Below are 15310 nucleotides of genomic sequence, written 5' to 3'. Positions count from 1 at the left end.
TATATGTTTATATATATATATATATTTATATAGCTATATACATATATATTTTTATCTTTTTTATTAATATAATAATCATAAAACAGGTCAAAGAAAACGGCAGCTGTTTCCAGCTACAGTATTGTATGCACTCATCATTTGGTGCTTATGAAAGGAAACGGAAGTAGTAAAGCTTGAAAACAGTTCACATATAACAGCGCCTGTACTGAACTCATAAAATGCACCATAAAAATGGCAATTAATAGACTTACAGTCTCAACTTTTCTTTACAGAGTCATAAAAACTAGTACTTCCAGTCTAATTCATGCCAAATGTCTTCCTTCTAATTTCTGACCCACAGTTTTTTTAGGACTTCTAACATCTCTGCTGATGTGTTTATGACTTGGTCGTGTATGTATTGTCATCTGGGCTGCAGTAGAAATTCAAACATTTGTGAATCACTAGGAAACATAAATTATGCTATTTTAAGAGGATTCTGTTTATAGCAGACAAGCGAGTAGCTGCCACACAAAGTCCTGTCTGAGTCTTTGTTGTATTTATGAGAGTGAGACGAACGAGACTGAGGACAAAATAGTTTAGGATTGAGTCAGTTTTTATTTAATCTATTTATAATTGCAAAAAAAAAAATTCTGTAACTACAGAAACCACAGCAAGTGACACACAATCGAAAATATTTACACCAGTGTCATGGATATTTTTTACATTTACCTCAATAGATACCAAGGCTTTTCACAGCAAATGTTTAAACTCAAACACAAGTATCTATAAGTTTCTATTCCATGTAGAACTAGACAAAGCATGCACAAACCAACAACAGTAAATATGTCACTAACATAGACACGGTATTTACAGGTTGTGTAAAAGAGTGTTGTATCAGGAATTTATACATGTCTTTTGAAAAGTCAAAATGTTGATCACTGTGGTGCACCACTCATTTCATCTCACCTGCAAGACAAACATTGATAATTATAATTAGTGCAAATGAGGTGATTGTTGTCTAAAAATCTGAAATGGAGAAGGGACATAAAGACCGGACTTCATATAAATAGTATATAATCAGATTTATTCCAATATAGCGTTTACCGTGGGAGTTTTGCTAATGCCAAGTGCTCCAATAGAGGCCTGTAGGCTGGCAGCTTTAGGAACATCGGTCTGGAAAACAAATATCATAATTTCAGTATTTTAACATTTAACATTACAAACAGAGACCACATTTCTGCAGTTTTTTTCTGTGCATGGACTGTGGGATTTGAAAATGGGGCATTTTGTGAACTTATGACTCCTTAAAAATGGCTTTCCTTTCTTATCTTGACTGTCCATCCTTCCTGCTGCCCTCAAATTCTTTCTGCTGAGTCCACATGCACCACCTTACCTCTGCACTGCTGTCCATATAACCAGTAGAGTAAATCTTATTTAAAAGCACCCAGAAAGCCAAATACAGACATTTAGCCAGATGGTCTTTTGAGAGCAGCTTAGATTAATGCTTTACATGTGCACAAAAATGAATATCTGTCCCAAGTAAATGAAGGTTTGAAATTATTTGTGGGCTCTGCCTTCCCTAATTACCTCCCATATGTCTGACTCTGTACAGAGCAAATGGCTGATCCACTGTATTTATTTTACCTTGAAGTTGGGCTGAGTAGAGAGCAATTGCTGAAGCTCTTTATCTCTCAGGGACAAACTGTCTTCCTGGAGCTTGTTCTGTTCTCTCAGCCGGTTCTGCTCAATCAGTATTTTCTCCATCTGAACAAAATATGCATGTATTATAAATATAAATGGAAAACAATGCAAAAAAAAAAAAGTTATTTTACACCATAATTTCTCTTATGCTACTGTATGATTTAGGTTATTGTTAAACAGTAATATATAATCATATATTTTACAATGGCAGTCACAGTTTTATAATGAGATACTGAGGAAATTAGCTTCTTCCATGGATCTCTTCCTTGGTTCCCTCACCCACACACACACACACACACACACACACAAATATAATCTACCTGGTCGTCATGAGTCTTTTGCTTGAGCTGCAGCTGCTTGGCGGCCTCTGCGACCGTCTCACTGTGTTTGCGTTCACACTGCTGCAGGTCAGAAGTCAATTGTGAGTTTTGCACCTCCAGACGACTGGACTTGGATTGGATCTCAGCCACCTAGAAATAAAAAAAATATTATTATTTTTTAATAAATGATATATACTCATCTGATGCCATGTTTTTCCTTTTAAATATATTGTTTTTTTTAGACTGCAGCAGAAAGTGGGAGAGTCACTCATATACAGTATAATGGGCTGTGGTTGGATGTGGTTGGTTGGATTTCTTAATGTACATTTGTCAGAAGTAAAGTTTAAAGATTAATGGAGAATGTATTGAAAAGGTAAAATATTTCTGTCTTGTGTCAGACTCCTACCTAAAGTTTAAGAAACATATTCAAATTGTGAGCAAGCAAATTTACTGTAAACATAAAAGAAATCAAACATTCTCCAACAAAAACAGATGTTTGGTTGGTGTGCCATGGCTGTCCTTGTTTGGAGATTTTGGGTCAGATTTGACATGTTCAATCCGTGTTTATCTGATGAAGTTTGGTTAGTTTGCCATGCATTCAAACAGACATTACCCTGACAATACACATATATTACGTGTATCCATAGCAATGCAGTTTGCGCATGCCCAGTATGTCATATAAAAAAGTCATAGTATAGTATGTCATAAATGTCATAAAAAGTCATAGTCTAGTATGTCATAAAAAAGTCATAGTATAGTACATCATAAAAAAAGCTTTGTAATGGTTAAATATGGGGTTTGATTGCTTTTAATTGTTTAGATGTACCTAATAAAGTGGCCAGAGAGTGTACAGTATAATCGTGCAATAAAGATTTCGGACAGGAAGCCTATAGGATTTCATCGTTGCTATATTCTTAATGTTCTAATAGTAACTTGGGAAGTGTCTACAGCAATCTACAAGGCAGTAAGGCGTCCTTTCATAAATCCTCATTTGGACAGATGTCTTCTCCTGTTTTAGGGATCAATATGTGAAACTCCTTACCCACACACTCAAAATTAGATTAATCGATCAATTGTTTGAGTTGTTTTTTAAGAAAAAATATATTTTCTGGTTACAGCTTCTCAAGTAAGATGATTTGCTGTTGTTCTCTGTTTGATATTGTAAACTGAATATCTGTTGGTCAGACAAAACAAGACAGAAAGGGTAAATGTAATGGGTATTTTTCACTATTTTCTAACCATTTAAAGTGCCCATATTATGAAAAAATCACTTTTTCTGGGATTTGGGGTGTTATGTTGTGTCTCTGGTGCTTCCACACACATACAAACTTTTAAAAAAATCCATCCATGCTGTTTAGAGTGAGATACGGTTTCTGAATGTGTCCTGCCTTCAGTCTCTGGGTGAGCTGTTCAAAATCGGCACGGCTTGTGACGTCACTAGCCGAAACGAGCAGACTAACTGCAAACATTAGCAACCATTAGCTAACGCTAACGCTAGCATGCTAACGCTAGCATGCTAACGCTAGCATGCTACCTCGTTCTCAATAGCAAAGCACTGCTACAACACACACAAGTTCACCATAATCTACAAAAGAACTACTGACATGTGCGCCCTCATTTAGAAGTCTAATTAGAAGTCTCCCAGCTAATCCTGCCTTGTAACTGACCAAAGTTGTAGAAAAAGCCTTTCTTTTACTGTCTATGGAGCTAGCTAGCTGACATGATCTACATCTGAGCTACTGCGCATGTGCGAGTACAATCAAAGATAGTACAGAAGAAGAAGAAGAAGAAAAGAGGTCTCACTCTGTAGCTAAAACAGAGACCAGCTGAAAAGAGGATCTGCAGCAGTGAGAGAGAGCGGTGCAGTACAACAAAAATATGGTGTTTTTTGAAAATTGAACCATGTAAACCTATTCTGGTACAACCTTAAAATACAATTATAAACCTGAAAATGAGCATAATATGGCTGCTTTAAAGACCAACGATTAATCAATTATGAAAATCTTTTCATTGCAAATGTTTAGTTACAGCCATACTCAAGTTGAAACTGTTTTATAAAGAGAAATGTGTCATGTGGAAATGAATTTTATGTTGCTGTTGGCATTGTCTTTTATGGTAATTCTATTGTATCATTGTTTGTGTTTCGTGAAAACTTAGATTGGATTACAATTTTGTCTGCATGGACAAAAGTTTACAATTACCACCTGACCTCTGAAAAAGGAGACAAACGTTTAATTAATTAGTTTATGGAGAAATGATGATTTTCGACCCCTCAGTGAAAGTTGTATCCAACCGACATATTGCTCTCAAGAATAAAAAAAAAAAAGCTACTTACTGAGGGTACGTTTTTGTTGTCCTGCACTGTGCTGCTGTATCAGTAGAGACAAACGCTTCATCTCTACTTTGACCCCACGTTGGCCTCAGAGGATGTCTGTCTCTTTAGCTAGTAGATTTATCATGATTGATGCCGCGAATAGACTTCCTCCCTCAAGAAACTGGTTTCCCATTTAATTTGTTTTTTGGAATATTCCATCAGAGTTTAAGGAAGGATGGCAAACTTTTTTTTTTGAGGTAGTTTATTTGAGTAGTTCCATTTTATGCTATTTTATGCTTTTACTCCACTACATTTGAAAAGGAATTATTGTACTTTTTACTCCACTTCAGTAATTTTATATCTTAAATTACTAGTTACTTTTCAGATAAAAAATGTACATTTAAAAAAAAACAACCAAGGATAAACTTTTAAAATACAACGTATTGTTAAAGATTAAACCAGTGGTTCCCAGCAGTGGTGTAGTCTAATGTATTGTAGTGGGTATACTGTACTGTATATATATATATATATATATATATATATATATATATTTTGACCAGAATCTGCCTTTTGGGGGGGGGGTCCTCCCCCAGGGAAGTTTGGAGTGTCAAGGACTTCATTTCTTGTATTCGGATATACTTTTATGCACCAATTTACGGTGGAAATATTTATATTTATTTAGCCTATGTGAAGTAGAAAAACATGACAATTCAAAATGTGTCAAACATATAATGGAAAGTATGTTGTTGCGTCATTATCCCCTTTAGATTTATCTTGAGATCCTTTCGAAGGATCAGTCTGCCACTTTAAGTATATTTTGCTGATAATGTGATATATGTACGTATATCTGTATGTGTGTTGTATGGCTGTGAAAATAAATCTCCCTCTGGGACTAAATCTAAATCTCTCTCTAATACTTGTTTTTATGTAAGTAGGATTTCGTCGGCAGGACCTTTACTTGTAGAGGAATAAAGTACGTCTTCCCCAACTGCATACAAGTCTATATATAAATTACTAAATGTAAAAGAGTTATTTCACTGCTTACTCCCTTTCAAAGCTACTCCAGCATAAACTGAGTGGATTCCATCCATCTGTCATTTTAAATAATATCAAATCAACACACACCAAGAATGACAAAATATGTTGCACACACCTTGTTGCCCACATTGTCTAAATACAGCTGGAACTTGTTTTCCACGTCTCTGGAGAGGTTCGTGCAGCTGTTTCGGATCTTTTCCATCTGCACCTGCTGGCTGTGGCAGCTGAGGTGAAAGGTCAGCTGGTGGGGAAACAGGTTGTTGATCTTGTTCAGGAATTCGCTGGTCACCGTTTTGATCCCATCCAAAGAGTGAGCAAAGTCCTCTTTGCACTTCCTGAAAAAAAAAACACAAACTTTAATGAGTTTACTTTTAATACTTGTAGTTACTCTCAAGGAGCAGACGGACAGTACCTGGTGTAGGTGGTGAGCTGCTCCTTCAGCTCCCTGTTCTCCCTGCGCAGGGTGATGGCATCCTGCTGATGTGTGTCTTGCTCTCTGAGGGCTTTGTCTCTCTCCTGGCTCAGGTACTGAACCGTCTGGGTGAAATTTGACTCGATGAGGTTTATCATAGCTTTCTGCCGAGCGTTGAGGGTCTTCAAAGAATTCATTTCACCTGGAGGGTTCAGTAGGAAACCGTAGGACAACTTAAATAGACAGTTATACTTTTAGTAACAATGGCATTTTTCGTGTTTATTAATATTCTGGTAGCACTTTCTAATAAGTCACCCTTTACAAACTAATGGTGTTGCTAATGTTTAAATCATGTAGTAATGCTTTGTAGATCAGTTATTAGACATTAATAAAAAGAACGTTTGGGTTCCTAGGACATGAACAATTTTTTTAAAGATTATTTTTTGGGATTTTCCACCTTTATTTTGAAAGGACAGCTAGGTGAGAAAGGGGAGAGAGAGGTGGAAGACATGCAGGAAATTGTCACAGGTCGGACTCGAACCCTGGACCTCTGCGTCGAGGCATAAGCCTCTCAGTATATATGCTCCCGCTCCACCCACCGATCCAACCCGGCCACAATCTGGCAATTACTAATAGTGAAATCATTAATCAATGAATCAGTTTCTTACTTTGTAAAATTGCCACCAAGTCTACTGGTATAAATGTTAATAAGTAATTAATAGAGTGCGATAAACACTCAACGAAACCATCATTTAGTTAGTTTAGTTTTACTTAATGTGGCTCGGGAAAGGGAAGTTTGGGGTCTCCTGCTGGAGCTGCTGCCCCCGTGACCTGACCCCATGTAAGTGGATACCGATGGATGGATGAATGGATGGATGGGTGGATTGAGCGATTTTCATAGGTCAAATGTTCTTTTCTTGTAACTGATCTATAAAGCATTAGTGACATATTTATTAACCATTAATAAAGCCATTCATAAAAAACATATAAACCCTGTATAAAGGGTGCCTCATTGGGAAGTGGTACCCATATTCTTTTTACTTAACTGAAAACTATTATATATATATATATATATATATATATATATATATATATATATATATATATATATATATTAAAAAGTAAAATTTTACTGTACATATACAGTTTATACACATACATTCATTATTGCCCAAATTTCTGATGCAGTGAATGTTCATCAACAGAATAATTTTTCATAATATTTAAACATTATTAGACTAAATCTCCCAAAAAGTATGGAGTACATACTGGTAGTAGTGGCTAAAGGAGGGGGCTGGATTGGAAGGGTGGAACGACGCATCATCATGCTCACCTTACTTTCACAGATAGTCTATAAATGAAAAATATAATTATTTACAGAATGATGAATCATTTGTAAGTTTTATTTTATTAACATGGTGACCAAAGTGGTGAAATGTAACTTTATTTACTCAACTACTGAATTCATGCAATCTGAGGTACAAGTATTTTCATGTTATGCTAAGTTATACTTCTACTCCATTACATAGGAAAACTAGAACAACGCCTTCAGAAATAATCATGTTGTATAGTTTGCGCATTGGAAAGACTTGACTTGTAACCTTAATTTTGTTCTTGTTGTAAAAAGAATTTTTCAAAGATGATGAAGAGGTGTTTAAAAACTACTGTAGCAACCACTTTTCTTAACATAGTATTAATCAAGTCCTCTACTTACTAATTTATCTTTCAGCGTATATACTGTGTTGTTGGCTTCAGTCTTCAGCTTCGCCAACTCGGTCTCCAGAGCAGCTTTCTCAGATGTGCGAGCTCCCAGTTGAGCTCCCAGCTCGCCTTTCTCCTTTCTCAGCTGGATGTTGTTCTCACTCACCCTGTTGAAGTTCAGCTCCAGCTCCTTTAGAATAACAACCAGAGCACTCAGCATCACTGTATTTTACAGCTCTGAATATATTATATACATACATTAATATGATAACGTGTCAGAAACATAACAGGTGAGTGATGATTAAAAAGCTTCTGCAGAAGTAAGTCCATCTGATTCTTAAAGCCTCATTATGTCTCTTCAAGTCCACTTCCACTAAAAAAATGTTTTGCTTATTGTTACTTCACTTTTTTTGTGGTGAAATTATATTACACACAAATTATTATTCAAAGCAAAGCATTTTATGTCTTAAAACATTTAGATGGAGGGAGACCTTTAATAGATATCACTGACCTGGACCCTCTTTTCCTCTGCAGACTTCTCTGGCTGTCCATAGACAAGGAAGAGCACCAGGCTGACGATGATCAGAGACTGGATCAGAGAGCAAAAGAAGAAGACGATCCTCATGTAGTAGCCGCAGCTCTTCCCTTTGGGCTTGTGCATAGGCGCTTTTGCCTCTAGGCCAAACTTGGCCTGGGAGTAGCTGGAGCTGTACATGACTGCTGGAGGAGAAATGGTTGCAGCTGGTTTTGGACGATCAAATAGGAATTGTTTTTGCTAAAATCCACAAGGTTTCCGTTCAGATGTGATCTTCTCTGCAGAGCAAGTGCTGAGGACTCAAGGTGAACCCTGTTGAGCAGAAGTGGAAAAACCAGTGGTGATGTTTTTCTCTGTCTTCCACAGCTCTGCCACACCGTCAGCGTGCAGAAACATACAGGCATGTATGGATGGATGTAAACAATGACCCTTAGGTGTGTAAAGGGGCCATGTTTATAAATGCTGCTGGAGACACACTTCCAGCCCATCCTGGCCCAGCCCTACCCTCACTCCTCCCTCATCGACCTCTGTCACAGTTACAGCCCCCAGCTGCACAACTGCCAAAATTGTCACAAATTTTCCTGGTAGTTCGAACAAAAGAAGATTGTTGTGGCAGGAAGATTAATTACATAACATTTAAAGATCCCTTCGAGACATGTTTAAAGATATAGGAAAAATACTCTACATTGAATAAGTTATGATTATTTATGGTATGATCTTTCCACTAAATGTTTGATAACCTTGTTGAAAATTCCTAAAATCTACTCCTGATTTAAAAAGCCAGACTCATGAATTGCTGCAGCATTTGCTTATCTGCTTTTGTGTGCATGTGAGCTCTTCTATATTTTAGAGAATTGAGGCAATACACATTTATTATTAAAAATGTTGTGTTTTAACATATATGTAATTAAAGCATAGGTTCCCTTTTTTTCAAGTCTGTCTTTAAACAATAGTCAGGTATCATATCTTCTTTTCCCTCTTCTTATGTATATGTGAACAATGAAACAGGTTTATCTTGCTGTAATCATTCCTCCTGTTCATACTGTCCAAGAGATCCCCTCTTAATGTGCTTCCAAACGTACCGTAAGTGATAGGGGACAAAATCCAGTCCTCGTTCTGCGCAGAAATTAATTCAAAACGTACAGTATGATGCTAATATGAGGCTTCGGCAGATTGACATTTTAGCATGACATTTCCTATGTTTCAGCTGAACTGTATCTGTCAGTTATTGTCATTTTTACACAGGATGAGGACTGTGGATTCCATGCCTCATAACTTACATTAAAATCAAGTTGAAATCATGTTAAGAAGGGATCTCTTTAAAACCAGTATGGACAGGGGGAATGATTTCAACAACTCTTTCAATGCACATATGGACATGTGACTGTTTTATTAAGACAGACTTAAAAAAAAAGTGAACCTATACCTTTAATGTTCTGCACATGGCACATAATAAAAATCAATACAGAATGACCAAATGGTGAACAGATTGACAGACTTATGTGGCTACTTAATCTGCGCACAGTGGTGGAAGCCAGATTCTTTACCTAAGTAAAAGTATCACAATGTAAACAAATACTATTATTATGCATTATTATATATAGTATATACAGATGCATTATAAGCAAGATTGTAATGTTGATGTTGGTCAAGATAAAGCAAAGAGGACAACTGCCTCGGGACCCCATGCCCCCAGTGGCCCCAGGTGCACCATGTGTCAACTGCTTGTATGTAATTTGAATAATTGCAATCATTTTTTAAATATTTGCACCACTAATAGACAATATCAACTAAGTCAGGACCTGCATACTTCATACTTTGCTCACATGGGACCAGGTAGTGTAGTGTAGTATCCAGCATAGGAGTAATGGTTGTTTTGAGATAATCATGTTTTATATGTAAAAGCTTGACCATAAAAAGTAACAAGTTACTACAGGTGTCAGATAATTGTAGTGGAGTGAAAGTACAACATTATCCTCTGAAATGTAGTGGAGTAGAAGTATAAAGTACAATTAGTTATTTTCCACCACTGTCTGCATGTGATATAGAAGAAACCAGGAAAGATCACGCATCAGTGCCACATTTAAATATAGTGATACAGAATTCCATATTCCCCTGGTGGTGGATGAACAATGTAAGCCATGAAGAGTAAAAGCAGAAAATACAAAAAAAAAAAAAAAAAAAAGGTCCACCATATCCTGTTGCAAGCAAGTACGGAAAGGAGTCATGGCAGTGGAGGAGTGAAAGAATGAAAACAATAGGGACCTGTCATTCTTCAGGGATAAGAGAATAACAAATTCCCCCTGCGGTACAGACGCACTGGATCTCCCCCCGCGCTGTTATCTGCGGTAATGACGTGGGGAACAGCCGGCTCTTCTGGGGAAGTGTGTGAAAGGGGAAAGGTCCTCTGAGCCCAGGGTTTTCCTGCTCCCCATTGTCTCCCTGAAAACCTGTCCTCACCGGAAAGAAAGCTAATTTATGATGGTATGTTAGAGTGACAGAAAATGAGTGACTATCAGGAGTCAGGACAGACATCAGATCAACTTCTGAACAAAAACAGGAAACTAAACTGTTACAGACTGAGATATAAACACCTCTTAAGATAACTGACCAGATACATTTAGGGTGACCGGAAAATATATCACTGAAGTAATACTCATGCCATAGGTGGATAACAGAGAAGGTTTTCAACAGAAGCTGTGATAACAGCTTAACCATGCTGTCATATCAGTGACACTGAAGATGAAGCTCGACAGTGAAGATTTAACGCAGAAAATTTTAGTAAAAGGAAAAAAAAATATGACACTTTGATGTAGTATCTATACAAAAATTAGACTATTGTCTACCATCATGGACCACAGCAGCTTTTTGACAGAGCCTTCAGCTCAGATCTCTAGATGGACTTTGCTGCCATCTACTGACAAAAACATAGAAAGCACATATGAAAATGAAAAATATGATTCAACATGCCTTTTTTAATATCCAGAAACGGCTTCAAAAAGCTTTTCTGTACAATGTGTTTCAAGTGCAGCTTGACTGGCATAATGAGGGGCCTTTTTCTACAATCAATCCACAAATGCCAATCATTGTCAAAGGAGGGGCCGCTTCTACGTTACTGAACATTCTTTCATTGTCTGTGTTACATACAAGAGTGACAAATGAACGAAAGATTAAAAACAACCCATTATAAAATAGAAAATACATTAAAACAGGCAACAAAATGTGGAAATTACCAACAAAAAGGGAAGGCAAAAATACAGAAGTGACCTCTGTGATACAGTGCATCATATTGCAGTTTGTCTCAAAAGGCCAGCTATCAAAAATTGTCACACGTTTGCACTGATTTCCCCCTTTAAGACTTACAGACAGATCAGTGTGGTCTAAGATTTGAAAGAAATTTCAAATGGGGAGGGAGTGACTTTAACAAAGCTTGATGCTTTGAACATCTTCCTTTTCTTATTCTTTCTCGATCTTCTCCTCCTACTTGTGTCCTGCTCCTGGATTCTCTGACATCACCTCATCCCCCAGGAGACCTCCAGTAGTTTTACAGCTAACAACATCAGGAAAGCTTAGAACAATCAATGACTCACTCATTCTTTTATGGAAACACAATGACTGAGTTAGTAGTAACCTGCTGAAACCCTCCTGTTTCTTTACAACTACACATGGTTTTCCCAAATATTCTTAAAAATGATTGCTTTACAGCAGTAAATGGAAACCCCCTCAGTAATAAGTGGTACTTGGAAAACCCTTGCCCCTTTCTAATAAACTACAGTGTGTGAATTTCATGGAGAAACAGGGCTTTATAAGTGTGCCCTTTTTACACCGTTGCCTCAATGTCCTGGGGGTCTTCCCCCTCCAGCAGGCTGTAAGACGCGTGGCTCTGGAAAGGTCTTTGTAAAGGGTGAGCCAGAAGTTTGGCCATGCAGTTGTGCAGCTCGATGGCGGGTCCACTCAGGGAAACCTCAAAGCGATAGCACATGCCCTTTGAGTCCAGGTTGCAGAAAGAGGTGTAGTTGTCCTGGAGACAGAAAACATACCACATAGTTGAAATGCAGCACCTAGAGAAATATCCAGATTACATCATAGTGTGAAAAGCTGTTATAGTGAAGTGGGTTTTCACAACATCCCTCTACGGACAGAAGTATTTAAATAAATGATGATGATTTAAGGTAACTGAATCGGATGCTGTCAGATCCGATCCGTGCATTCTCACATAATATTCCTACTTTCACACATGGTCAAAATAATGTAGTTATATCTGTAGTGACTTTCAACAAAACATATATATTGAAATAAACCACTGAGGGGCAAACAGGTGAACTTGTTTTGGACACTGCTCTGGGTTAAAATTAAACCAATGTCCGGTGCGCTGCTTTGGATTCAGCGATCCTTTCATTCACAGTTCTGTATGCATGCTCACTGAAATTTTAAGCGTCGGGAGACAAGAGTAAAGTTCTTTCATTAATCGATTTATTAAACCACTCAAACATTATTATTAGTTGTGTTGCTATGTCTCACAGAAAATACAGCCGGCACTTAATATTCTGAATATAGAATGGCCAAATGCTGATGTGTCGCTTTATGATGCTGCCGCAAGGAGACAGCATTATCTCCTTTTCTTTTGTAAAGGATGGTACAGTGTATCATATGCTGAAAGAGATGATAAAGGAAGCATTGAAGCACCTTTCCTTATTATTTAGACAATTCGAACGGCTCTTATCACGGCTGCCACTTACCTACTTCCGGGTCGTTTCACTCCGTTAGGAAACTTCCTAAGCAAAACTGACTATTCAACCGCAGCCATTGTCTCTTCATCAGTTTATTCACTCACCCTCCAGCTGGTATCATCTCCCTGCTCCTCCATCCCATTGTGTAGGTAGACAACATCAAAGAAAAAATACGGAGATTGCAGCATTTTCTGGGGCAGGACACAAGAACAAGACCTTCACTTCAATGTAAAGTTAATGTACTCTGCTCAAAGCAGCCAAAAACATAAGAGAGAGAATAGGATATCGCAGCAATTGTCACACTTACACTAACAGCCTCTGAAGGGTTGAACTGAAGCTGCCCTGCATTGCGGCTGTAGATGAGCACAGTCCGCACCACATATGGAGGAGGGATAGTCTGAACATTGTCCATCGACGGCAGCTCGATCTTCTGACGACTACAAAGACAACAGTAGAAGAGATTACCTTCAGTAAACACTTCTATATAACATTTCATGTATTTTAAAAGACAAAAAGGTTTATAATCAGACAGGACTTACATTACATTAAGAAGATCTTCAAGGTCTACAGAGGACAGTTAAGGCTAAAATGTAACACCTAGAATTGATTTCATGTACTATGTTTTGCTTTATAGCAGGACATTTATCTTCATTGTTTAAAAGTTAGTTTTGAATGAAAGGATACTGAAGGACTCGCACACATTGGTCTCAAGATCATACAGACAGCTGCACAGCTCCCTGGGGTCAGAGGTGAAGCCTGACAACTGGGGCACATACACAAACACAGAAGAAGAGGAAACATATTCTAGAAAACTGTACGTAACATTTGGAGCAGATTAAACCATTCCTGTACTCACCCAGAGAGAGTCATCATTGACTACTACAAGTGCAAACTCATGCCGTTTGTCAATCTTGTGTTTAGTTCTGACAAACATCTCAATCATTTTCTGGGATATGTTCAGGGCATTCGTTTTAGACCTAAATAGAAAGACAGACAAATTAGGCAGAGATGACAAATAAATTGATAAATTGCGAGCACTGAGAAATAAAAGTTTACTTTGCTGTAGCTTACCCGTTAAAAGACTCCAACTTTGGCAAAGACATCTCTTCGGAAAGGTCTAAGCAGATTATCTGCCATGAGGAACACCAGATAGAATAAGCCTTAAGGTGAAAGTAAGGCTTAATTTTCATGTGAAACATAAATCAGAACTGTATTGTGAGCCTACCACTTTCTCTGGACAGTTGACACGGGGAACTCTGAGCTGGTACTCTGCTGGTGGAGGGACGGGGGTTGTCAATGTGGGCTGTTGCTGCGTGGGCTTCGGCCTCTCTTTGGCTGCAGCAGAAGCAGTAGAAAGTGGTACTGTGGCACTGGCTGCAGCCGCTGCTACTACTGCAACAGGGGCTACAGTCTGAGCTGCAGTGGCTGAGACAGTTGTGGTGGTGGAACTGGGAGCACTGTCGCTGGTTGAAGCCTCGCCCTCGCCCTCAACACGACTCCCCACAGCAGGCTGAGATATGTTTGGGTTACTGTTTCCTCCGAGGCTGCCCGTGCTGCTGCGACGGTCCTCGGCACCTTCAGGGTTGGAGCGTGTCCGAGGTCGCAGCTCCACCAGACGTTCCTCTCCATCTGCTGGGCCCGGCTCCGGCGTCTCCATGGATTGGTTGCTAAGATACAGGTTGCTAAGGAAGTAGGGGTGATGAGTTTGACTGGGTGGCAAGTTAGTTTAGCCATGAAGAGGAAATATTAACACATTTGTAACCAGAATTGTCTTTGCATTTACCTGTGACTGACATCCACAGATACTAAAACGTAAATTAAATTCACCAATTGGTCACCAAAACTGTCTATAAATGCTAACAAGAAAAATCAAAAGAGCCTCTTTAAAAGTTCAACACAGATCGTACAATGATCGAAAGAAAGCTGCGTGAAGCTCGGAATTGCCTCCACTTTCTATATTAACTTTATAATGGAATTTTTACTATCAAAATCGTGCCATACCAGTAAAGCTACAATTGTGTCCGTATGAACAAAAGGTTCAGTGTGAAGCTAACCGGAATAACAAAGACTGAGGTGTTTTAGCTTTATAGGATGGATAGTTTAGTTAGAAATGCATCAATCATGCGTCCAGAAAGCCAGAGTCCATGTAGCTAACACAGGTGATGTTTGATGACAGCGCAGTAGCAATGTGAGCTGTTAGCATTAGCTTCAAGAGAAATTAGAGCAAAGCAGACGAGACGAGACGTACGAAATGTTTTGTGTTAAAATGTTGAGGTATACTTACGTGATAAGTAACTGCAAAACTTCTAGGACTCAAATAAAGTGAAACTCATTGAAAGTTGCAAAATATTTCAACGACGAGCTAACATTTGTTTTGATGGACAACTCCCTTACCGGAAATGACCAAAGCAGGAACTGCTAAGTGTCATAGCATTGTGGGTAATAGAGTTCAATGCGAAGGTTACAAAATAAAAAAAAAATGAGAAGGTTACATTTTTCTGCCTTTTTTACTTACTCTTTTCCTTGTGAGGATTGTAGTGGTAATTGTAGTCGTAAAACAATATTTGTAGCAGTAACAAA

At 38.2% G+C, this 15310-nt stretch overlaps 2 protein-coding genes across 2 annotated transcripts; both read right to left on the bottom strand.

The window, feature by feature from the left end:
* Positions 1-574: 574 nt before the first annotated feature.
* plvapb (plasmalemma vesicle associated protein b) lies at positions 575-8447 on the bottom strand. Its single transcript, XM_031308457.2, has 9 exons — positions 7977-8447; positions 7479-7655; positions 7034-7115; positions 5765-5966; positions 5468-5687; positions 2001-2150; positions 1624-1743; positions 1084-1152; positions 575-945 (listed from the first exon to the last, which is right to left on the bottom strand). The coding sequence occupies exons 1-9, from the start codon at positions 8178-8180 to the stop codon at positions 937-939; spliced, it is 1233 nt and encodes a 410-aa protein (XP_031164317.1). The 5' UTR covers positions 8181-8447; the 3' UTR covers positions 575-936.
* A 2508-nt stretch (positions 8448-10955) lies between these two features.
* Positions 10956-15160, bottom strand: babam1 (BRISC and BRCA1 A complex member 1). The gene is made up of 9 exons (XM_031308458.2): positions 15015-15160; positions 13956-14412; positions 13802-13860; positions 13587-13707; positions 13415-13493; positions 13270-13294; positions 13038-13167; positions 12835-12921; positions 10956-12021 (listed from the first exon to the last, which is right to left on the bottom strand). Exons 2-9 carry the CDS (start codon positions 14385-14387, stop codon positions 11821-11823), a joined length of 1134 nt encoding a protein of 377 aa, XP_031164318.1. The 5' UTR covers positions 14388-14412; positions 15015-15160; the 3' UTR covers positions 10956-11820.
* Between the last annotated feature and the right edge of the window lie 150 nt (positions 15161-15310).

This window comes from Sander lucioperca, chromosome 11, assembly GCF_008315115.2.
Source record: "Sander lucioperca isolate FBNREF2018 chromosome 11, SLUC_FBN_1.2, whole genome shotgun sequence".
Lineage (NCBI taxonomy): Eukaryota > Metazoa > Chordata > Actinopteri > Perciformes > Percidae > Sander > Sander lucioperca.
This window is presented reverse-complemented; position numbering and strand designations above follow the sequence as displayed.